Genomic DNA, 25,893 nt, shown 5'->3' on the forward strand with positions numbered 1-25,893 from the left:
TAAATAAGTATGTTAAATAAGTATCTGTTTAAATAAGGGTTGAAATAACACAGTGGCCCCTGTGCCTTTGCAGGCAGGACATGGCTTTTGTGTGTTGCTTATCTCTGTCCTACTACAGGAAAATTTGATTGAAAGCACTTACGTACAAAGTGAGTACATCTGCATAAAATGGCCTGGGGGAAGTGTTAGAAAGGGTGCAAGCAGACAAGTGAAAGGGACCCCCGAGGAAGGGGCGAGGAAGGGGCGGGGAGGGGCAGAAGCATAATAAATTGTTGTGACTTTAGATTAGGCTGTTGTGGCACAGCTAACAGGGCAAGCCTAACCCCCCGCCCCCCCATAAAGTAAGTTTAGCTCAGAACTGTCTTTAATGAGTAACTCAGCCACAGTCACAGTGATGTAATGGAGGCCTTTACTTAAAAGGTTGGCAAATTGAAAAAGACATCCAAAACCCAACAGACCATTAGTTAAAATGTTACCTTTTTTTTGGAAACAAGAGTACATGTAGTACCACAAAGTACAAAAAATGCAAAAAACAGTTTATATGAACTTTGCGACCATTGACAATTGTTAAGAACAGAACTAATAGCTTTGAGGTATTTTATAATATGGGTTGGGCATTTGAAAAAAGGGGGGAAAAACCCTACATACACATGTGAATTCAGTAATGACCCAATCTTTTCATATTCTGATAAATTGACGTTTAAAACAGCTACATTTTATTCATAAAATATCCAAGGTAAAGGTTATACTGCAGAAATGGTGTTTAAAGTTCTAAAATAATTGTTTAATAACAACATGCTTACAATGGCTCAAAGCTGAGTCTGGAACAGGTACTTCTGGAAAATGTATTTAGCGTGGGCCTAGCTATATTTTTATAATTCTAGACTTACTTCTATGTGAAAAATAACCAGTCTACTCGTAAGATTTCACTGATTCCACTAATTCAGTTTTAAGCATACTAACAGAATTTTATAATAAATCACTTCCAGTGTGACAATGTATATAAGAAAGGTATTTAAAAAAAAGCTTTAATTCGAACCCAAACTGGCTATAAGTTTTTTAAAAATTCACTTAAAAATTAGTCGAAAAAATGCGCTTAAACACTAGAGTACCGCTCCGAAGAGAAAACTTTTTATGACTTCAATGACACATTATTTTTAAGCAGCAGAAGTCTTAAACACCTTTGTATGCTTCGAAATACTGTTGACAGTTTTTGTTTTCAATACTGAATTAGGTGCCGTTAAAGAGACCCTTGTTCTTTGAATCCGCTTCCTTGTTCTTGTGGGAAATACCGTAGGGCAGGAGCGTTAAGGATCCTGTGGGCAGATTACTGAAATCCTGTTGGCGTCTGGACCTTCTGACTCCGGGGCTGTAGTCACACATCTGAAGAGTCACTCCAATCAGTCACAGTTACTAAGCTGCTTTTCAACGTGCTTGATTCATCTTGAAGTCCTGTGGGGGGAGGAAGAGGAGGCCTGAGTGATCAAACCAGCACATTGAGGAGCCTGTAAAACTCCGAAACTTGGGTGTCTGAGTCTGTTCACCCATCCGCAGGCCCCAGCGTCCGCAGGCTGTGGAGGAGGCTGGGTGCAGGCTGGCCACGGAATGGCCACGTCTCCGGGACACCTCACTGGACCCCTACGTGGAGGCTTCCACTCAGCATCTCTCCTTCCCTGCATTCAGCACAGGGTCTGGATCCTGACTGTGCTCGATAATGTTTTGTCACTGTTACGGACTCTGAGTAGTAGGTGTAAAGAAAGCAGAATCAAATTATAATAAGCCAAGTAGGAATTAAATGGTGGGAAAAAAAAAAAGGATTTTCTAGGGGACGTGGGCTTCAATATGATGTTAAGAAGTGTGCTGAGCCACCAAAATAGTGTGGTGCAGAGATTTCCACTTGAGTGTCCTTTAGACATCTTTTCTTTGAGGGGCGTGAGGTCATGCCATGGGGAGAAGAGAAAGGGAAGGTATTCAGAGCATCCTCTCGGTCTCGTGTGCATACAGTTGCTGTAATGTACACGGTCGTCAGGTTGTGACTGTCAGAATCAACCTTCAGACAGCACAGGCCACCTGGTGATGGGCACGGTGTGGCAGTATAGGCACGGCTCACACCCTGGAGGAGAGAAAAGTTGACTTGAAGGGCGGACATGGCAATGGCTCCTCTTGGCATTTTACAGAGTGAGGTGGCAAGAGATCTTGCTGAAAATGGAAAGGACAAAGGGAGAGGTCTGCATGTATTAAAGCTACCAATAGGGGCCTGAAGACCCTGAAGAGGGGTCATGAGAGGTGTAGTGAGGGGAGAAAATGAGCCAGACCCCCGTCTGTCTTAGCAGGACACCAACAGTTAACGTCTACAGGTGTTGAGTCTGGATACTAGCGTGACCCACTACTCAGATGTGGGGGAACTCGAGGTAACGTAGGAGGTGAGGGGCACACAGAGGAGCCCTTCTGTGACCCTTGGCTTTCACCATGGGCAGAATTTCTTTGATTAAAAAATACACAGATTACATTTTATAATTTTAAAAATTAAACATACATTGAGACTTAAGTTCCCGGACTTAGCCAGATGCTAGGTCTCATCCAAGAACAATGTCACCTCAGGGTTTCATTTGTAATTCATCCCACTGGCTACGATGTTGCAAGAGAAATCTTTCTTCAAAGAAAATAAAAACATTTGATGTGTGAGCAGATTAATTCAGGAAGACTGCCAGAAGAATGGCCCCACTCAGGTGTGTGATCAGAAATTCTCATTTTCTGCGAGGCATCTGCATGAAGCATGAATATCTGTATGGGCGTTCTCAAAAATATGTTAAAATTAAAGTAATAAAATTAAAATCCAAAGATTAGGCCCAAATTAAATAAATATATACAGATCAGATGTGCACATTTAGTCCTTTTTAAAATAACATAAAGCTGGGGCGCCTGGGTGGCGCAGTCGGTTAAGCGTCCGACTTCAGCCAGGTCACGATCTCGCGGTCCGGGAGTTCGAGCCCCGCGTCAGGCTCTGGGCTGATGGCTCGGAGCCTAGAGCCTGTTTCCGATTCTGTGTCTCCCTCTCTCTCTGCCCCTCCCCCGTTCATGCTCTGTCTCTCTCTGTCCCAAAAATAAATAAACGTTGAAAAAAAAAATTAAAAAAAATAAAATAAAATAACATAAAGCATCGATACTTGTATGATATATTAATTAAGTTTAATTAGATATTTATAAGGAAGAAACACAAATAATTAGAAAGTGGACCAAGCTCCTGTAAGACGTTAAAGCAGCAAACCTTCTCCCTTTGGCCCCTGGAGATTAGATGCAACCCAGGCATTTGGCACTTGAGTAGAATTTGGCTCATTCTTCAAAGGTAGAGGTTCCTTCTGTTCTTGCCCAGTTTTTTTCCCTAAAGATTTTTCTTCCTCTAAGGATGATATGTCCCAGTCTTCATCGTCCACATCTGTGCACTAAAAGAAAAGGAGAGTAATGAACGTTTCATAAAGACGTGGTCCATGTTAGTGCCCCTTGGTCGTTCTGTTGGCTAGACTGAGCTGCTGACACAGAATGACTTGAATTTGGGGAATCTCGGAGGATTGCCCATCTGGTCATTTCTGGAAGGGAATGAAACGAACTTGGAAAGCTGTGTTTTGAAAGCAGACAGAACCACCTCTTTTATTGTTTTTGTTTTTTGTTTTTTGTTTTGCCATGGAAATGTAGGTTTCCTACCTCCTCTACCAACCATGAGTTTCCAAAATCCCAGAAACACTACGTTGTAGTAGTAAAGTAAGGGTGCTCCCCAGGTAGGAACTAGGCAGGGTCTGGGGCTCTTCCCTCTGTGATAATGTGACACTGAACTGCAGGAGACGTCACACAAGGGCCCTGCAGAAAAGGCCCCGACTGAAGGAGCACACATTTCTACTGCCCCTTTTCTAAGGAAGACACATTAGCCTTCTCTTGCTTGAGTGATACGTTTTGTCACTTTTGGCTTGTACAACACAAATAACACTACTAAAAGTAGTTTGACAAAATGCTCTGGGTCCCTAGATGGGCAGGAGAAGAGTTAAATCTAAGCAAGCAGTGACTTGGAAGGCCCACTGGAAGACCCAGTCGGCACAGATGAGCGGTGTCCGGAAATACAACAGGGGCCCTCCATCCACAGAAACACTTCTGGTGTCCTGGCGTTGGGACCTCGGAATGTGTCAGGGCCTCTCCTCCCTTCAGGGAGAAGAGCTTGGGCTCTGCCCTCAGATCTCTGATGCATTTCTCCACCAACGCCAGCTCCCAAGTGGGGCCAGACCTCGACAAGTCCCCATTTTACGGTCAGGTCATGCCGCCGACTCGGATCTGAGGCCCCAGGTTCTAGTCAGTCACACGTTTCTGTGTACAAACCGCCTAACACCTGCAAGTGTCAAGCCCGGATGTGTGACAGGCATTTGAAAACCTGTAGAACTTGATAAGCACATGTTGCCTTATTACCAGTTAGCACCCCAGTATCTTTGATTCTCTACAGAATGGAAAGAAAGGCAAGATGGCAAGTGAGATAAGGTAAAAGTCTCAACCTCTGGCTACACCAAGTAACTAGGTTTGTTTAATATTTCACTACAGAAAGAACATACAATTAGTAAGGATAACCCATTAAAAGATGAATTTCTCTGTGTATGTCTAGCAAGCAAAAGTGATTTCACCTTCAGGTCTTCTTTCAATTCTTTCTTGATGAACGCCTCAGCAACATTAATCCCACCAAATGGCTTGTTCACACTTCCGTGATTTGAAACCGTCTTTTCAACTTTTTCAGTCAGCGTTTTAATGGAGGTTCCTATGTGACCAACAGGAAATAGGTACAGTTAAAAAAAAAAATCATTATCTACGTTTGGTTCCGAAATAACTTTACAGGTGAATTTGAAAAAATGTAAGCTTTGCAAAAAATCATATTTATTAAATTAAAATCAATTGATATATTTTGGGCATTGACAGAAAGTTACATTAATGCCCTTATAATAATCCATTTTAAAAAGATCATGATCCCCTAGACTAGAAGTAATAAAGTTTTCATTTTATTTTATTTAAAAAAAAATTTTTTTTTTCAACGTTTATTTATTTTTGGGACAGAGAGAGACAGAGCATGAACGGGGGAGGGGCAGAGAGAGCGAGACACAGAATCGGAAACAGGCTCCAGGCTCTGAGCCATCAGCCCAGAGCCCGACGCGGGGCTCGAACTCCTGGACCGCGAGATCGTGACCTGGCTGAAGTCGGACGCTTAACCGACTGCGCCACCCAGGCGCCCCAAGTTTTCATTTTAAATCAAAGAAGGATGATTTCATTCAAGTTGTGGTCAGAAACGTTCATTTCGGGGCGCCTGGGTGGCTCAGTCGGTTAAGCGTCTGACTTCGGCTCAGGTGGTGATCCCGCAGTTTGTGGGTTTGAGCCCTGAGTCGGGTTCTGTGCTGACAGCTCAGAGCCTGGAACCTGCTTTGGATTCTGCGCCTCCCTCTCTCTCTGCCCCTCCCCCACTCACACTCTGTCTTTCTCTCCTTCAAAAATAAATAAACATTAAAAAAAAAAAAGAAATGTTCATTTCAGCAAGGTAGTCTGTATAAATGGAATATTCATGTGGGTATTTTCAAAAACAGTATTAACTGTTTTGAAATTAATTATATTTTACATAATTATATGTACATATATAAATTGTATACAATACGATAAATTAATATCTGAGGTGTTTGAAATATATAATGTTTAAACTGCATTAAGCAGAACTTCTTTTTTAAGAAATGACCCTTATGCCCCACTTCTCTTCAAATTATCAGCAGTCCTACACTTGGCTTTTCTGCTCCTCTAGAACTGCCCCACCCGAAGGCAGCAAGGTGCATAAGAACAGCCATTCTTACAGGCACCCAGGGTATGGGCTGAGTTGTATCCCTCCATGTGCATATGTTGATGTCCTGACCCCCAATATTTCAGAACGTGATCTTATTTTGAGATAAGGCCTTTAAAGGGGTAATCAAATTAAAGTGAGGTCATTAGGGGGCGGGGCATAATCCAGTATGACTCGTGTCCTTATAAAAACGAGACATTCAGACACAAAGATAGACGAACAGGGGCAAGGTGATGTGATGAGACACAGGGACCAGACGGCCATTGGCAAGCCAAGGCCAAAGGCTCACACCAGATCTTTCCCTTGTGGCCCTCACAAAGAACCAACCTTGCCACCCTTGATTTTGGCCTTCCAGCTTCTGGAACGGAGACAAGAAATTTGTTCAAAGCCACAAGGCGTGTAGCACTTTGTTCCTAAAGCCCTAGGAAACTGACACACTTCGGTATCCCCAGCTCCCTCCTCGCCTTCCACTTGCACATCAGTCAGTTGCCGTGCCCTGTCCGTCTTCCTTTGGCAACAGTAGCTTTTGGATTAGCCCCATCCTTCCTGTGAGCACTTTCCCAGCTCAGACTCCCGGTGCTTTGTGCCCCTAGTTAGGAACCACTGTCCTAAACAAAATTTCCTAAAGGATTTTCAATGACAACAGCTCACCTGTGGGCTTGGGAGAAATATCGGAGTCCTCGATATCACTACCCTCGGTCCAGTCAGTGTCACTTTTGACAGTGTTCTTTCCAAAGCTACTCTTGTTGCTTTTGGATGACTGCACGAGAAGTAAGTCTGGGGATGCGCATGCCTGGATGAGGTCCTCACCATCCAACTCTTCCTCTGAACTGAAGGGCGGCGTCCTAAACAAATGAAAACCCAAACGGCATTGTTTTCACATTTCAGGATTTACAATGATTCAGGATTTTCGGTCACTTCCCATTACAGGATATGCCTTTTAAAATAGCATTCTATTTTAAAGTGAGAAGTTCAGAGTAGTGTTTGTTCATTTAAGAATATTCTTGGAGCACTTAGGGCTCCTGGGTGGCTCAGTCGGGTAAGTGTCTAACTCTTGATTTCGGCTCAGGTAATGATCCCAGCATCATGGGATCAAGTCCCGCGTGGGGCTCCATGCTAAGCGTGGAATCTGCTTAAGACTCTCTCTCTCCTGGGGTGCCTGGGGGCTCACTGGGTTAAGTGTTTGACTCTTGATTTCAACTCAGGTCATGGTCTCACAGGCTCATGAGAGCCCAAGCTGAGCTCTGCACTGACAGCATTGGACTCTGCTGGGTATCCTCTCTCTCCCTCTCTCTCTGCCCCTCCCCCATGCTCACTCTCAAAATAAATAAATAAACATTAAAAAAGAAAAGATTCCCTCTCTCCCTCTGCCCCTCCCCTTCTCTCTCTCTCTCAAAAAAAATATTCTTTGAGCATTTAAATTCCAGACAATGTTGTTATACCACATCCCATGAAATAAGGCTCTTCCTATGAGATTATGTACATGAAGAGTGCTTTTGAAGGGTAAATCATTTTTATTGCCTCTACTATATTTATACTGTCTCTAACTATATAAGTTAAATATATATTTATATAGTTTATATATATAGTTTATATATAACTATATGTGATTATTATATATATATTTATGTATAGTTTATATATATAGTTTATATATATATTTATATATAGTTTATATATATATAGTTCATATTGTCTCTACTATATATACACAATGCCTCAAGAAGAGATATTTACAGTATTACTATCTCCAGAAAAACTTGATGATAAATTTCAGTTATGATAAAATTAAACTTACTTATAAATACTCAAATTTATATTTAAATTATATTCCCTTAAATATAAATTATAAGTAAAATAACAAAACTAAAAACCATTATTAAGTAAAAACAAAAATATACCTATAATTTATTATGCCCCCATGAACTGCCAAGCACTGAGGCAAACCTTTTTCATGTATTAATTTGTAGTAGAACTATCCTGTGAAAAAGGCAGCATCATCCCATTGAACAGATAAGAAAACAGGCTTAAACAGGTAAACTACTGAATCAGTGGCACACAGCTTATGAGTAACTCAGCTAGGATTCTTAGTATCTCGAGAGGGCCGAAGACAGTAAGGTCTAGGGCCATTCCTGATTTCCACAAGGAGCGAGAAGACTGCAATATCATCTGACTGTGCTACCAAGAATCCAGCCGCTAAAAGTTGACATCATCCATTTAATTCTTTGTGCTTATTGAAAACTACTGGACACTGAGGGGAGTAACGGAAATGACTCAGGGCGGTCTCACTTCTTAGTGGAGGTCAAGATGTGATAAGTGCTACTGACTTACATAAAATCTGGTAAAGAAACAAAGACATGTCATAAAAGAGTAACAAATCAATTACGATGTTCAATCATTAGGGCTTTAGTTAATCACAGTGCACACACTAATTAACGATAAAAGGAACGTTCAGTGAAAAGAATTTTTTAAATGGCTGCTCCCCACTCCCAAGTACTCACGTAAGAGTTGAAGACTTTTTGGGAAAATGATCTTCTGTGATATTTTTCTTAATTCTAAAAAACAACAGAAAACGATTTCTAAACGGCATGGACCAATAACATAATTTAATGTAAATTTCTATGGGATTGGTGATTGTGGCTTTGAACGTATGTTAACGAGGATCAGCATCAACGAGTGTGCCAGTGCCCATGACAGGCCGGGAGGAGCTGTACTGTGACTCTTGGCTGAGTCAAACCTTGTTGTGGCGTGAGTGTGTGTCCCCCTAATATCTGTGCGTGGAAACCCCTAACCCCCAATGTGATGCTCTCAGAAGAAGGGGTCTTTGGGAGGTAATTAGGTTTATCTGAGGTCATGAGGTTGGGGGCCCCCATAAATGGATTAGTGTCCTTTTTAAAAAGAGGAAGAGGGATCAGTCCTCTCTCTGCCTGCCATGGGAGGACACAGTGAGAAAAAAGGGAAAAAAAGGCGTCTGTCTGCAAGCCTGGAAGCGAGCTGCCACCAGAACCTGACCATACTGCATGCTGATTTCAGTCTTCCAATCTCCAGAAGCGTGAGAAAACATATCGCTGTTCTTTAAAGCCACCCAGTCTATCAGGGGTGCCTGGGTGGCTCGGTCGATTGAGCGTCTGACTTTGGCTCAGGTCATGATTTCGCAGTTCATGAGTTCAAGCCCTGCATCGGGCTCCATGCTCACAGCCTGGAGCCTGGAGCCTGCTTTGGATTCTGTGTCTCCCTCTCTCTCTGCTCCTCCCCGGCTTGTGCTCTGTCTCTGTCTCTCTCTCTCAAAAATAAATAAACATTAAAAAAAAAAAAACTTTTAAAGCCACCCAGTCTATGGTATTTTGTTATGGCAGCCCAAGCTGACTAGGACAAACATTAATACAAAAATTTTAGCGTTAAAAATACTCACTTGGGAACAGATGTCCTATCAGTGAAAACAGGTCTTTGCCTAATCAGTTGTCTGCTTTTGGGAGGAAGTTGCACTGCCTTGGGTATTTCTCCAGTTGAGAGGGTATCCATTTGAGAAGCGCCATACTTATCTGGAATAGTAGTATCATTCATGAATCTCCATTGCCTTGATGATCAGTGAGTGAAGAAGAAAATACCACAATACTGTCTACACTGGCAGTTGAAACCAACAAACTCGTCTCTTGGGTCTAGAGTCCACACCACAGGCAATTTTTAATATAAAAATAAAATCCGAGACCCAACATATAAATGGTTCATTGGTATTAGACTTGCCAGTCAAGTTCTAGAGTTTGTGAGACATTTAAAATTATGAAAGATAACTGGATGTCGCTCCTATGTGCAGAAATGCAATGGCAGTCAGTTACGGGCTTACCTGAGGACAGTAAGTTTCTCTCCTCGATTTTACAGCTGACCTCACGTTCAAGGAATTCTCGAATTTGCTGAATGTTAGGTATTTGTCTTTCTCGCTCATGTCTTGCTGATTCCACAGTTCTTAGCACTCTACTGAAGTGATCACTTGAAATACCACGTATATCCTGAAGAGATGAACCGTTAACCGAATTATCCTGGCATGTTCTTCATTTCATGAACATTTGTTAACACAAACTATGCCAACCTTTTGTCTTTATGGCTGCGTGTGAGGTAAGAGGATGCCCTAACATACCACAACATGCTATTCTGACCTCGAAAGGCACTCCCAGTGCAGTGGGACAGGGGATGTGTGAATGACTCTACATGATTGGTTAGCGGTGAGAGGCTGTCGAGTGCCAGGACCAAATGCACAGAGGTGTGTGTGTGTGTGTGTGTGTGTGTCTGTCTGTCTCTGTCTGTCTGACTAACCAACAATACAAGGTGGGCCATCAGGACAGAATGAATCCACAAGGACAGAACAGACATGCCTTCTTCTCTTCTCTGATCTCTTCCCATTGAGAAAGCAAAATAAAGCACAACCAACAAATGTTCCTGAAATGAATGAGCTTACCGCATTAATCCCCAAGGTTTCCAGTTTCTCCAGCAAACTCTGCTCCAACATGTTTCTGATTTCCTTATTGAGGGAGGGGTTACCCTTCAAAGCTTTCCTTAAATGTATCTTGTGGTTATTTAATTTCTGTTCATTCTCCCTTCCTGAAATAAGGTTTACAAAATGTGTTAAAAAAATTAAATATTCCTGAACTGAAGTGTATTATGCTAAGTGAAAATAAGTCAGAGAAAAGCAAGTATCATATGATTTCACTCACATGTGGAATTTAAGAAACAAAACAGACTGAACATAGGGAAAGGGAAGGAAAAATAAGATAAAAACAGAGTGGGAGGCAAACCATGAGACTCTTAAATACAGAGAACAAACTGAGGGTTGCTGGAGGCGATGGGGGGGTGTGGAGGATGGGCTAAATGGATGATGGACGGTAAGGAGGGCCCTTGTGATGAGCACTGGCTGTTATATGTATGTGATGAATCACTAGATTCAACTCCTGAAAGCAATACTACATTGTATCTTAACGAACTTGGATTTAAATTTAAAAAAGAAAAGAAAAGAAAAAAGAAAAGAGAAGAAAAAAGAAAAATACATAAAATCCCTAAGCAGAAAATGGCAAAACACCACTTTTAAACAGCAAGCATTTTGTAATAGTTTTTGGGTCATTTGGTCATTCAAGCACAATATATAATGCTGAAGTATCACAACTTTCAAAACTATCTTAAGTTTGCTTTAAAACTTCAGTGTCTTGGGGTGCCTGGGTGGCTCAGTCGGTTGGGCGTCTGACTTTGGCTCAGGTCATGATCTTGCAGTTTGTGGGTTCAAGCCCTGCGTCGGGCTCTGTGCTGACAGCTCAGAGCCTGGAGCCTGCTTCGGATTCTGTATCTCCCTCTCTTTCTGCCCCCCCTGCCCCCCCCCACTCTCTCTCTTCTTCAAAAATAAATAAACATTAAAAAAAACTTCAGTGTCTTTAGGGGTGCCTGTGTGTCTCAGTCAGTTAAGTGGCTGGCTCTTGTTTCTGTCTCAGGTCATGGTCTCACAGTTCATGGGTTCAAGCCCCATGTCTAGCTCTGCACTAACAGGTGCAGAGCCTGCTTGGGATTCTCCCTCTCCCTCTTTCTCTGCCCCTCCCACTTAACTGAATTATAACTAGATAAATAATGCAAGAGAAATGTCTCTATAGAAGCACAGTAGAAAAAATAAATTCTTTAGAAGTTCGATGGTTTATCCTAAAATTATTTTGCTACTTTCTGAAGAATTCATCTGTCTTAAATTCAGTTAGAATTTATGTATCATTTTATGAAGAAGCCCAGTTTACATTAAATAATTAAGTTTTTATTTAATAAATTCGGTAGAAGTTTATACAAAATTTCAAAACATGAAAATTATAATCCCTCCCAAACTATTTACCAAAATGAAAAAGAGGTTAATACAGGTCTTGGGAGAAGTATATTCTGTTTAAAAGAGCCTTTCTAATTAAAAGCAAAGAAAAAACAATAGGCCATATTCTAGCTTTTCCTTCCCACTAAAAAATGTCTACTTCAAGAGCATTTGGAGAAGGGGCATATCTACATGACCCTGAACTGAGTCCGATGTCAAAGGAGCTGAGAATTTGATGCAAGAGGCCTCACAGTGGGCTGTTCAGACCCTTAGTGAATGTCCCAAGCCAGATCTGAGAGAACACGTCACCAGTGCTATCATTTTGGAGTCTATTCTCCAAACAGGGGTGTTTCACCCAACAAGGGTAGCACCAGATGCCAGCATCTAGTGGGTCTGGGGCTCCAGGAGCTCCAGATACACCCATTCTTCCCTCCCCCACCTCAGTCCATGGGAAGTGTAGGGACCCACGGCACTCAGATTGACAGAAGACCCTCAACAAAACGCTCTGTGGTTCAGATGTTCTCTAAACCTTAGTGCGATTCCAGCAGGTAAAGAATATTTCTGCTCATTAATAACTGGTTCTGCTGAGGGCAAAATCAGTCAAATGATGATATGTACATTAAATAGAAGGAAAGGTCCTGCATGATAATGCTTTGCTATACTTTGGTACTGCGGCTTGCTAAACTGAAATTATGAAATTTTGTAAGATTATTAATACAAGTCAGAAGTAATCTCAAATTTTATATTCTCAGCATTCATGCTGTTTTCCCACCAATGTTTTCCCGTATTCTGGGGCCACCTTAAAAAAAAAAAAAAAAAAAAAAGCACTTCTGGGACGCCTGGGTGGCTCACTCAGTTGGTTAAGCGGTTAAGCGTTTGACTTCAGCTCAAATCATAATCTCACAGTCTGGTCTGTGAATTGGAGCCCAGTGTTGGGCTCTGTGCTGACAGCTCAGAACCTGGAGCCTGTTTCAGATACTGTGTCTCCCTCTCTCTCTGCCCCTCCCCCACTCACATTCTCTCTCTCTCTCTCTCTCTCTCTCTCTCTCTCTCTCCCTCTTTCAAAAATAAACAAACAAAAAAGCACTTCTGTCCTAGGAACGGATAACGCATCAAAATCCAGAGATAATGCACCAAAATCCAGCTGCAGCCATGGCCGTGTTGTTGGCTTTGGCTGCTAGTTGGCCATCAAGTGCACAAATATCTAGGGCTAAAATGAGAAGAGGTACCAAGAGATGACCTGGGAGTCATGGCGCTACCACTGAAACAGACACACCTCTTGCCCTGTTTACACAAAGGTAATTTTGGGGTCAGTATCCAGGATATAAAAGGAACTGAAGACAAGCACAGCCAGAGAGGCTCCAGGCTCTGTCTGCTCCAGGACTGGGGTCAAGTGAACTGAATTTGTTTGCTGATTGGTCTGGGTTCATTCTCAACCCTGATGACAAATTCATTCTGATGACCGAGTTTCCCAAAATGACTGCAGATTAAACATTTCCCTCTGTCCTCAAATTCACTTTATATGTTGATGCTTGCTTTGGATTATTCATTTATGAATAATTAGAAACCTCTTGGTAGGAAGGACTCTCAGAAGGCTGGAGCTGGCCGATAAGAAGCAAAAGAAAGAATATAGAATGAACAGGAGAAAAAACAAAGTTTTTATGTAAAGGTGGAATTAATCACTTGAAAGCCAATCACAGCTGAAGACTTTAATTAAAGCACATACCGTTCACAAGATCAGTAAGACAAAACTTTCTAAGGATCAGCATTTCCTCTCATTAAAAAATTTAAAACGGGGCGCCTGGGTGGCGCAGTCGGTTAAGCGTCTGACTTCAGCCAGGTCACGATCTCGCGGTCCGTGGGTTCGAGCCCCGCGTCGGGCTCTGGGCTGATGGCTCAGAGCCTGGAGCCTGTTTCCGATTCTGTGTCTCCCTCTCTCTCTGCCCCTCCCTCGTTCATGCTCTGTCTCTCTCTGTCCCAAAAATAAATAAACGTTGAAGAAAAAAATTTAAAAAAAAAAAATTTAAGGCATGGGGTGCCTGGGTCAGTCGGTTAAGCATCTGACGTTAGGTCAGGTCATGATCTCACCGTTTGTGAGTTGAAGCCACGCGTCGGGCTCTGTGCTGACACCTGGGAGCCTGGATCCTGCCTTAGATTCTGTGTCTCCCTCTCTCTCTGCCCCTACTTCTCCCTCTCTCTCACAAAAATAAACATTAAAAAAAAATTTTTTTTAAATGTAAAGCATACCCAGGTAGGTGGCCAGTGGATAACAGCCCACACAAATGATCAGTTATATCAGACTAATGACACAGCATTCATGGTGAGCAAATAATTGCAGTGCAAAGCAAACAGTAAAAAAAAAACCAAAACAGAATTTCCGAGTCGGAAGGGACTTCATCATCTAGTAATTAATTGTCTCATTTTTCACCTGAAGACACTAAAAACAGATAGGTAAAGAGACTGCTCCAAGGGCACCCTGCCAGTCCTGGACCAGCCTGCCTCTCTCACTTCATTCCTTGCATTAAACTACGGAACGCAGAACACCTGGACTTTAGTTCCAGCCCCGTCACTAATGAAGCCCAACAGCTTGGAGCAAGCTCCCGATCCCCCTGTGTTTCGAGGTTCTGAACAATAAAACGGCCCCTGAGAGCCCTCCTGGCCCTCACATCCTAACGTCCTATAGGACAGCAAGATCAAATATGCCTCTCTGGGACTGTCAAAAAAGTATGGACGCAGAAATAGTCATGCATGCCTTACTTCTTGGTAACAGCCACAGCGCTTTGCAAACAAACCACTGCCAAAATTTAGCTGCACAGATATCATCGCAAAATGTTAGCACAGCTGAGGAATTTATTGATGGCAATTAATCTGCTGGCCCCATGGAAGCATTGGAAGGATTCATTGGGTCCCTGGCTTCTGTAACAGTGTGCTTGGGACTCAGGGCTTTCTGGTGGTCTCCAGCCCTTTCCTATGTCCCACTAGAGCTGTGTCTGAATGCAGTCGAGGGTGGCAAAGATTATTTTCTTTCCCAGTCTGGTTCCTTGCATGTGGCAACACAACCAATGACGGTGTTTGCCGCCCAAACTCACCCCCTACATGGTCTGGGTAGAGAATTTTAAAAGAAACAGAGGCAGAAGGGTGCAGTGGGAGGAAGCAGGGCCCCAAGTGATGGTGGACAAAGCAGGACTCCTCTTGGAACCTAGCTGACTCGTTTTTTAAATGAGTGTGAACCATATGATTTGGGGCTCCTGTTTAAAAATTTTGGACCCTTTCTATGAACCTCCTGATGCATTACATAGATTCTTCACAGAATAAGATATTTTGTGTTCCAGACATCAGTAAATGACATGGAGGAGGGAGAAAGCATGTTATTTGAAAGCAAATTGAAAATACACATTGCATAGATTTTATAGATGTGCCTGGTTTAGTCACTTCTCAATTTCTAAACAATTTGGAAAAAGTTGTCTAGATAACACAGAAGAAGTTATAACAACTATTAAGAATTTGCAAATTGGAATATATAATTTTAATTCTTGGGGCGGCTGGGTGGCTCAAGTCTGTTAAACCTCCAACGTCAGCTCAGGTCATGATCTCATATTTCGTGAGTTCAAGCCCTGTGTTGGGCTCTGTGCTGACAGCTCAGAGCCTGGAGCCTGCTTCAGATTCTGTGTCTCCCTCTCTCTCTCCCCCTCCCCCACTTGTGCTTTCTCTCTCTCTCTCTCTCTCTCTGTCTCTCTCTCAAAAATAAAGATTAAAAATTTTTTTAATAAAAAAATTTTAATTCTCTAACACAAATGGCAAGGCCAGAATCTATATACATATTAACCATTTGCTTTCTCCTGAAGAGGTGATAAATGGTCAAGCATTATCACTGTTAAGGAGAAAATGATGATAAACAGATTCAGATGTAATGGTGTTAGGATCTACAAGTCTGGCATAGAAAATACTCTTAATAATGTGGAACATTTTTCATAAACTTCAAAATTAATGGACAGAAAGTGATTTTGAGAACTGCCAAATGAATAAGCAACAATTGTTCTAATTATCTCCCCAAACCTTGAACAGCTCCCAAATTTGCCCACACAGATATTATTCTGCACCTAAATATTCTACATTGAGAGCTTAAACGTTACGATTTTCTTGCTATTAAAATCATTTTGAAATGGGTACTTCACCCACTCCTTTCCCAGATCCAGGGTGTGAGAAATACCTACTGTGCGACAAATATTTTTGTTATCATCGGGCACACGACTGACACAAAAATGTCTTACTCAGATGCTAAGAACGCAGGAACGCAGGGGAAAGAAAATATAACAGCATGTTAAAGGAGTAAGATGACAGATTACTACAGATAGACTGAAAGCATAATCTCCAAACCTAAATGTCTTCCCTACTTTTGATACGGTGTGACAAAAACCACTGGATCGGATTCAAGGCTTGCGTTTTGGCATCTAAGTAGACTCTGGGCAGGTAGGACCCCTGATGGAGCCCTTGGTTACCTTTTTCTTCCTCTGAAAGCTCTTCTATTGGTTCCAGTATGTGCGATGGGAATGCCTGTTCTATCGATGAGGAAAAATAAGAACAGTACAAACAGGACAACAGCAAAGTAAAATTAGTTTCCTTGCAAACAACTTTGAGACCTATATAGTTCCGCAGTATTTTAATCATGCCCCAAATAGCAGGATTCGCTGGGGGAAAATATATGGAGGCAGTCAGTTAAAGCTGGTCACTTTTTCGTGGTATCTTCTCTTTCCACGTCTTTTCCATCAAGTCCCCTCTCAGGAAATTGTATTTTCAAGTAATTACACCCAGTTTCTCACTCAGCAACCTCGTGCCTGATGCAATTCTTTTAAGGCACAAGGACACAACTGCAAAAGGTCGTCTTCACTTATCCACACCACCCCCCAAATACTTTCCTTATAAGGTATTTTGATAGGGTGGCTAAAGAGAAAATTAATGAAGGGATTTCAGTTCGAAAAATAAAACTATTTGAAAATGCCCAAGGCTCTGGGATTCCCACGTGTCACTAGCCCCGGGGCCTTTAAGTGGGAGGACCGGGATGGTGGAGGACGGGTGGCCCGAGGGGCAGTGGGAGGACTAAGAAGACCCTGTCCTTATATGCCTCTGTGTCCCCAAACCACGGTTCAACACCTGCTTCCACTCCGGGAAAGCCACCAGGGCAAGGCTGCGGACAGACTGCACGTGAAGGCAGGCTGTTCCCAATCCCACCCCAGAACAGAGCCCGGGGGGGCGGTGCGGGGGGGGTGCGGAGATGAGGCCTCCTGGTGACTGTGCACTAGGAAACCCACAGGCAGCACAGATAAAGCTAAATGCCATCCCATCAACAGAGGGAAAGTTCCTTCCTGGGGAAGGTCAGGTTTGGGCGTCAGGCAGTCAGGTTTCAGACACGGGATAAAATGCAAACAGAGATCTAGCTTAGGAAGTGCGTGCTTCACTCGTCTTCAGCTTGGAGACTGCCACAGGGACCTCCCCAGGGAGCTCTCCACCTGCACCCACAGGGCCGAGGCCATTTCATTCCACCACCTGACCCCAGAGTGGGTGACCTTGAGGGTAGTAACTGCCAATTACTGAGAGCCCACCAGCTTGTCGGGCACAGATCTATGTGCTTTGCACAGATTCCCTCAGATTTAATACCCCCTACTCTGATGTTCTAGATTTAATTTGCTGAAGGGTACTTCTGGTACTCTGTTTTAGGCCTCTACAAACATATGCACACACATACAGGGATACACAAATAAATACATATATGTTATACTTAAGTATATATAAATAGTCTCTTATAGCTTATTCAGCAACCAAGTCAACCTATCTAACGTTGACTGGGAGAAATGCATTTTAAACTACCTTCCAATGAACTTCTGGAACACAGCCCAGCAAATAGTAGTCTGCTTTAATTTTGAAACATGAACATGATCACACAAAGAAGCATTTAATTACATCCATGGACCACGGCTGCTGAACATTAGAAATGTGCTTTCGAATTTGTCATTCACAGCAAGATTTTAAAGTCATATAAATAAAGAAAAAATCCTGTAATTATGTGTGGCGATGGATGTTAACTAGACCCTGTGGTGATCATTTCACAATATATACAATTACCAAATCATTATGTTGTACACCTGATACGTGTTATAGATCAATTTTATCTCAGTAAAATATTAAAAAAATTAAAAGGTAAAGTTACACAAATAGACTATTTACTAGTTTGAACTGCTGAAAGTAGGGATTTTTAGGAGGAGAGCTAATTTCAATTTTTAAAGTCACATGGTATATATTTTATTATACTTTATGAAAATGACAAAAATAAAGTTATGAGGAAAATCTCCCTAAAATCTCCCCAAACCATCGTATGCATATTTATTATCATTGTATTACAGAGATCATCTTAGGACTTACTTCTCTGGAGTCAGGATAAATCTTCAAAACTGTGACCTTTGCTGCTGTGGGGCAGAGGACAGGGTTCTAGGGGAGGGAAGCCAGGCTCCTACAATAAAGCAAGTGAGGCCTACCAGACCCCAGCTCCCTAAACTAGCAGACTGATGTCCAAGTGTGAAGAGAAGGGCCTGCCATTCTTATGCGTTATAAGCCACAGGTCCAGCCTCCAAACGACCCAGTTCCTGCCCTGGTTTGAGATCTCTATCCAGGGTGAGAGCTGAAGTCTCTCCCCTGTGAACGCTCCAGAGGCTTCCAGAAAAATTGTTATGTCAGTCTCCTACCATAACCTCCAGAAGACAGACTCTTAGATCTCTATCCAGCCCTTTGGCACTTGTTGGCCGCACCCCAGAAGCTAACGTTTGGCCAGGGCTTGCTCACTGGCTCCTGTTCCAAAGGTCCTGCTTCACCTGATCCTCACCACAGACCACCAAAGTAGCCATTACTACTCTCCCCATTTGTCAGGCAGGGAAACCCAAACCTACGGCTTCCTGAGTCAACTATGAATCCAGACTGTCTGCTTCCCTTCAAAGTCTAGGCTCTTGGCCATGAAGCCATGTGCCTTCCCACTGGCAATGGCTGCATCTGTCTCCCAGAGTCCTCTAAATGGCACGGTCTCCATGAGCTCATCGTGTTCTTAACCCTTCCCTCATCCTCACCTGAACCATCTGCACCTGTACCTTTCCACCAGTTCCCGGGAATGGCTGGTATGTCTGCTCCCTCTTGTTTCAAAACCTCAACCCCAATTCCTAGGTGAAGAATCTCCTGTAGACCACTACTCGAGTCCCAGCTGGTCTCTCCAGCTCCTCTGATTCTTCGAATACACTCTGGTCAGGCTAAGCTTCCGCAAGCTTAGCCCTCCAAGTCTGCCACACCCAGCCTCAAGAACATTCATAAGCTACATAATGTCATAAGAACGGCCTGAATAGCTATAGTCTGGCACACGGCGCTTGCCATGAACAGTCTCAACCAACCTTACTTCCTTCAAATCTCTTCTGCATACTCTATGCTCAGCCAAATAATTCATCTGCACCATTAATTCACATCTAGTGCATTCCTGTTACCTTTTGCTTCTATTTTTTGCTTTGTCTTGGCTGAAAGGAGTGGCCTACACCCCTGCCTCCTCTCTGGGACAGCCCACATCTTGTAACTGATCGCTCGATCCAGGAAAATTCTGAACTGCCCATCCCAGCTCTAAAGCCCCCGGTGAGATCTGACGAGGCCTCCACTGCAGCTGTATCTGGGTTCAGCATCCCCTTCCACCCACGTCTTCTCTCACGGGGGTTGTCCAAGAGCACTGCCCAATAACCTCCCACCTGCAGATCTCCAACCTAAGACAGTGAGTAATCATGACATTTCTCACAGTAAAGAACCTCATCAAGCTCTGAGATAGAAAAGGAAAGACTGAGACGTAATCGGGCTAAATAATGTTATGCAATACAGACTTACTCTCCCTGCCCCCTCCCCCACCCCTACCGCTGGGGACACTGCCATGGCTGGGGGTGGGGGGCAGGTCAGTGGGCCCCCGTACTAGCCTCCTCCTTGCTCCTGCCCATTGAGATGCTCACAAATCAGCTCAGATCCCAATCCAAAGACTGCAGGCCTCATGCCAGGTCTGGCTGGCATTTAAAACTAGCATTTTAATCCCAGCAGATGCCAACAAGGGGGCATGGCTGGTTCATGCAGTCCAGCTCCAATCAGGGCAAAGTCCATAAGGAACACAGTGCTTTGAAACTGATGGATTTGTCAGGACTCTTGAATTAACTCCAGACAGCTTACTTACTTACTTACTTACTTACTTACATACTTACTATAGAGGTCCAAAATACTAACCATACTTACTATAGCGGTGCCAAAAATATTTATATTTTTTGTTTTAACAAAGAAAATGTAGACCTCAGACACTGTCACACAAAAGGCTAACGATAACAAAGTAACAAAAGACAGAAGAAGAAACTATAGCACGCTGTGAAAGTACAGAGAAGCAGTCAGCAATGCATTATAAAAATCAACCCTGAAAAAGAAGGCAAGACAGAGATTTTAGACCCAAGATAAAGAATACGAGTAGAGAGCAATTGCCAGGGGAAATTTTCTTGTCTATTCAATATTAAAGCAAATTTACATAGATGCAACATACATTTTATCTCTTTTACTGGCCCAGAGGGAGAAAACCTGAGTGTTCTATAAACACTTGCCAATAATAACACCCACTAAGTAGGGAATTTATGCATCACATAGTGTGAACACATATGCTCAAGGGTATTGATCTTCCTGAAATGACCTTCGGAAAAAAAAAGTGAGGGGCAATAAACACTTCATGAGTCCATCAGTGAGCAAAGAGATAATTACCAAAGGCCACGATTGTATGAACCACAACACTTCTGAAGACACAAAGTCTGATATGACTGACCATGGATTTAAGTCTAACTAAAATGCAATGAAGTAATCATTTACATTCCAGAAGCATTTGTAGATAACAGAAAAAAGCTGATCCCTCTCCCATTTTAATTCAGTTAATACACAGGTGACCACAGGAAAACAATGCACTAAAAACATGCTTGCAAAGACTGTAAACACTTTAATAGTATAAAAATAAAATATGGCTACAAAAATTCACCCTATCTATTGGATCGTGTGATTAACAATTATCATCCTTGTGCCCCTGGTCCAAGAACGGACTCCTGGCAGTGATTTCCACCAGTGGTTCCTACTTTTCCCTTTGGTTTCCGTCACATGTCTTTTCTAGATTTTTCCAACCAATCGCTGAAACTGTTTGTTTAAAAAAGGTGATTTGCTGCCACACTGGAAGTTACAAAAACAGTCACACATGCCCTGTGGCACGTGCTGGTTGGCTGGTCTAGTAGAAAATCACCTTCTTACCCAACACCTACTACTTTCCACCCGAAATCACACATAATCAAAGTACTACTCAAAGTTAAAAATCTCTGCTTGTGAGTCCAACAACATATACAGGTTTTACTTTATGACTTTAGTAGGTATATTCACAGTTTACGATAATATTACATATGAAGGCTGCAGTTTTATTAACTGTTTTCCATTTGCTAAAACGTCTTCTCTTTTGTTTTGCATAATTACCCCCACAGAAGCACTTTTAGTTAATAAGTTCTCTGACTCAGGGCAGAAACTGCACATAAAATGCTGAGACTTGGCTGAAACTTACCGTGTGCCATTGTTAGACTTGATTTAGCATCCAAAGTCTGTGGGGCTGAGGCAGTCACTGAAACAGCACAAACAGAGAAAGCTCACAGGCTCCCGTAACAAAAGCATAAGCATCTCAACTTGATGATAATCAAGCACTCCTCCAATAAGTCAAGATATATATAGATCCTAAGGGACAAATGTTTCAGGTGACAGTCACCAGCTAACCTAAACCAATTCTCTGTAACAGCTTTATTGAAATGCGGTTTGCCCTTTGAAAATACAGAATTCAGTGGTGTTTAGTGAACTCAGAGTTGTACAGCCATAACCACTACCTAACGTTAGAACATTTTCATCACACGCGCCCAAACATCCATTAGCCACGACTCCCCATTTCTTCCTACCAATGGTCCCTGACAAGCACTGATCTACTTTCCGTCTCTGTGGATTTGCCTCATTTCGGGGCATTTCATATAAAATGGACTCAAACATTGTGGTCCTTTGTAAATGGCTTCTTTCACTTAACACCACATTTTCAAAGTTCATCTATGTTGCACAGAGCATGTTAGCATTAGCCAATTCCACTGTATGGACTGACCACATTTTATATATCTATTCATTAGATGATGGGCATTTGGGTGTTTCTACTTTTTGGCTGTTGTGAATAATGCTGGTATGAACGTTCATGTACAATAAATCAATTTTAAAAATCCAATCACTGGGCTGGAACACATTGTGAGAAGGCATTAATTCAGTCAAAGCCTTTAGAGAGAAGTCTGATTCAAGTAAGACTAAATGCTCTCTACTTTTAAAATATCATCAGAAAATTAGATTCCACAGCCTCCCTTCCAATATTTGACAATTCTTACCTGAGGTTCCTCTCTGGACTATGTATTTGTCTGTTAGTTTTCTCTTCCACTAGCTTATTACGATAGACCTTTAATTCTAATCCTACTCTGAAAAATACTGGCCACAAACCTTAGCTTCCTCCATGGGCATACATTTTTGTCTTTACAACGGCCACTGGTGAAAGTGTTCAACTCCTAGCTGTGTGTAAATTACACACACAGACCCTAGAAACAAGACCCTAAAAGCCATTTGCAACTTTCATAATCTAGATCAAGGTCTGCAAAAGTAAAACCCATGGAACATACTGGTCCACCATCGGTCTTTGTAAATAAAGTTTTATTGGAACAAAAAGATTGTTCCAATATTGTGCCAAGTACAAAGTATGAACAATAACAATTTAATGCCTTTTAACCTTGTCATCCTTCTACAAAATGCATTTTTTCCATAAGATGTAAGCCCAGCTTTTACCATCCCCTCAACCCCACTCTTGGCACTAACCTGCCCTTCCCTCCTCAGCACTTCTCAACCTCTTCTGCTTGCAGAAGTAACATCGAGAGGCCTCCAGAAGCATTTGAGAAGACTGAGCGGTGAAAACCATTAGCATTTCCCAGTCAATTGTGCCAAATTCCCAAACATGCTCATCACTACTGTCCTGGGCCCATATGAATGGTAGCGTCACTCAGCGCCTAGCCTCAGCCTGACCCCTTCCCTGGTATTCTGATCCCTGTTTGCACGCACGTCCTCTCTTGTCCAGGATCACCCTTACTTCCTCCATCCTTACACTTTCCTGAATGGACTAAAAGAATAATAAGAATATTTCAACTGTTTAACTATTATTAGGAAAACAATCTTTCCGTTTCTAAACTCTTCAGATTATGTCTTTGTGGATTATAGCCAAACCCTGATGGTTCCGGAAGACAGACTTGCCGAGCCCTCCTCAAGTGAGTGATTGACGGAACACCAGGTCAAAGCACTGACCCTCAGCGATGCCAAAATGTGGCGGCCACCCCACACAGTCACATTGTAAACCCACAAGTACAAGCGTGGGAGGGACACAGAGAACAGACCTGACAAATAATAGGTTAGGTATGGCTAACCAAAATCACCACAAAATTACATAGATATTTACAGTCTTGTCTTGGGTTTTAGAACTAGGTCAAAGCCAGGAATCAAAATAGATTATTATATACTCTCCAAACACACTGGTTTTCAAAGAAGAGTCTCTAAAAATAATAAGTCACGTATTGGTTTAGCACTATTAAAGTATCTTTTGAACCCTGAGGCTATTATAGAAACTTACTAGATACAGCTGGGGCAGTTGGCTTAGATTCGAATGTTTGCCAGGTTAAAGGATTCCCTGAAATAAAAAAGTTAATTAATTAATAACAAAAATCACAAGCTATGGGTCATATTTTGCCAGCCCTTATACTAATCTTTTCCCTCAGGAAAAAAAAAATTTACCAACATATAGTCACTCATCCAACGGAGTAAAGGTGTTTAGCATAAATCCTTATAAAACTTTTTCCTAAAATTATGGTCAAATATTTACGCTAAGTAATTATATAGGTATTGCTCACTACCTGGACTCTCACCGTTTGAAGAGAAGTTATAGGGGACAATAGCCCTTCCAAAGCTTTATCTCAAAACAAGAGGGAACCAAGTATGTAGGTCAATGAACCCCAGAACCCCCAGATTCAAGGAGGAAATGTAGCTCATGCACCCATTACCAATCCCCAACCTGTGCTCCTCAAGCAGAAAAGTACCCCTTTAACAACCTGAGACAAGCAGGAACTTGGATTATTTGAAAGGGGTCCAGACAAAGGTAAATTTTACGCTTTATCAGGAAACCCTGCACTTCTGGCTCCAGCATCCCTTCTAAACTCGCTCCTGAATGAGACGGGGACTGTCTGTGCCCCAACTGTGCCTAGAATAAATCTTTAATCTCCAACTGCCATGGCTGAGAATGACACAGGAAGCCTCTCCAGTACTTTAGAGAAACTGAGGTTAGGGTCATTAACAATAGTTGTTGCCAGTGTTTAACAGGTGCACTTTATATATGCTCTCCCATGTAATCCTCATAACAAGACTATGATGTAGTTAACTCTTCATACTCCAACTTTAGAGCTCAGTAAACTGAGGCAGAGACTCACAGAGCCACACAATGCCGGAGATGGGCGCTGAGCCCAGTCTGTCTCTAGACCTTTTGCTTTTAACTGTAAATTCACCTTATGGCACATCAGTCCAGAGGTATGGTTACTAAGGATGTATTTTGTGCATAACAGTATTCTGATAAAAAGTATATAAGGCCATTCAACAACAGTCTAGGTATTTAAAATTCTTCAACTTTCTGGATCTCAGTAACAGATCTCTAAAATTAAAGTCACCACAGGAATGTCATCTTAGTGCCTGTCAACCATTGGGACCCCACATTCTTCTGATGACTGGTGCACGGTTAGGGAGGCCCGCCTTGCCTCCAACAATGGGATCGTGGTCCACTCACCTTTGGGTTCACTGACAGTGTTTAATGGTCTACTGGTAAACTCTTTAATCTGCAAAGAAAAACAGTCTTCTAACGATTCATGTTTGAAACCGGATAGGGACATGTTAGATAATGGACAAGATAACTGTACTTAGCAAATTAACTTTTTTCATGAAATCCCCCAAAGACAGAGGACAAATGGACTTTAAAGACATGAAGGCAAAAGTTTTATAGAAGCAGCATTTGGATTGGGCTTCTTCTCAAAGTAATCACGAAGAGAAATTCTTCTCTTCAAATTTATTCTAAATTCCAGTTGAATAAATCTGCTTGCTCTTTACAGGTTTTTGAAAATGCCTTGAAAAAACTATTGGATGTGCTTTTACAAACAAGCATATGGAAGCAAATATCCTACCTCCTTTATCTTATCCAACTTACAAATGCTCTAAAATAAAACAAAATGTTCTTAGATAAATTGCGCTACTTAAGGAAAAACAGTGCCAATATATAGCCCCAAATACCTGTTGTCTCTGCGTGATAATCAGTTCATTCTGTTCCTGGAGTCTCTGCCCTAGATCTTCTATCCTTTTCTTGTAGAAAACATTACTTGCATTTAGATCGTCTATCATGGAGGTTCGAAGTTTCTCTATATGCGACAAGAGCTGGAAAAAAAAAAATCAAGGCATCGGTCTGCAAACTGTATGTGAAATGTCTCCATTCTGCGGTTTGTATGTATACACCCTGTGGCTCTTTGCTGGCCTTAGGTTATCTGTGCACATCAAGTCACTGAATCCATCTCTGGGTACTGTATACCATGGCCTTGGCTGTATGAGGGCTTCATCTCTGTTCCTGGGGAGCTTGTGACCCATGACACACAACACTGATAGCGTGAACAGCTGTGTGCACCTGAGCACATCGCATGCAATACCACAGGAATGAGCACTGATAAAGGGTCATGGCCCCCCCACCCCGCCCCACAGAGTGGCTGCAACCCAATGCGGTCCTGAACCCTCAGGCGTCCACATGTGCCTGGGGTGGAGAGTCCACCTTAATTATTCATATGTCCAATGATCAAGTACCATCTCGGGCCCTCGGCAGGTTCACAATAAATATTCACTGAGAAAAGGAAGGTGGAAGGAGGGAGGAGCGTGGGAGGGACACAGAGAACAGAAAGATCCAAAGATTCATAAACAGATTCATCTTCAGAGATTTCATTTCAGGAAATGGAATCATATACTGGACATAAAAACCTTCAGGAAGAATTTGCTTTCAATAATT

At 42.3% G+C, this 25,893-nt stretch overlaps 1 protein-coding gene across 9 annotated transcripts in view; it reads right to left on the bottom strand.

Moving 5' to 3' along the window:
• Positions 1-392: 392 nt before the first annotated feature.
• Positions 393-25,893, bottom strand: part of DZIP1 (DAZ interacting zinc finger protein 1) — a 56,673-nt gene continuing 31,172 nt past the window's right edge. For 6 of the 9 annotated variants that reach the window (XM_043581696.1, XM_043581753.1, XM_043581746.1 and 3 more), the window contains 13 exons: positions 25,137-25,277; positions 24,640-24,688; positions 23,440-23,496; positions 21,313-21,369; positions 16,178-16,237; positions 10,305-10,447; positions 9,696-9,858; positions 9,264-9,393; positions 8,353-8,406; positions 6,503-6,696; positions 4,662-4,792; positions 3,269-3,443; positions 393-1,452 (listed from right to left, as the gene is read on the bottom strand). In XM_043581696.1, the coding sequence (XP_043437631.1) occupies positions 1,376-1,452; positions 3,269-3,443; positions 4,662-4,792; positions 6,503-6,696; positions 8,353-8,406; positions 9,264-9,393; positions 9,696-9,858; positions 10,305-10,447; positions 16,178-16,237; positions 21,313-21,369; positions 23,440-23,496; positions 24,640-24,688; positions 25,137-25,277 (1,431 nt within the window). In that variant the 3' untranslated portion in view covers positions 393-1,375. The remainder of the gene's footprint in view (positions 1,453-3,268; positions 3,444-4,661; positions 4,793-6,502; positions 6,697-8,352; positions 8,407-9,263; positions 9,394-9,695; positions 9,859-10,304; positions 10,448-16,177; positions 16,238-21,312; positions 21,370-23,439; positions 23,497-24,639; positions 24,689-25,136; positions 25,278-25,893) is intronic. The other 3 variants (XM_043581729.1, XM_043581762.1, XM_043581719.1) reach the window with 1 other exon arrangement.

This window comes from Prionailurus bengalensis, chromosome A1, assembly GCF_016509475.1.
Source record: "Prionailurus bengalensis isolate Pbe53 chromosome A1, Fcat_Pben_1.1_paternal_pri, whole genome shotgun sequence".
NCBI classification, from domain to species: domain Eukaryota; kingdom Metazoa; phylum Chordata; class Mammalia; order Carnivora; family Felidae; genus Prionailurus; species Prionailurus bengalensis.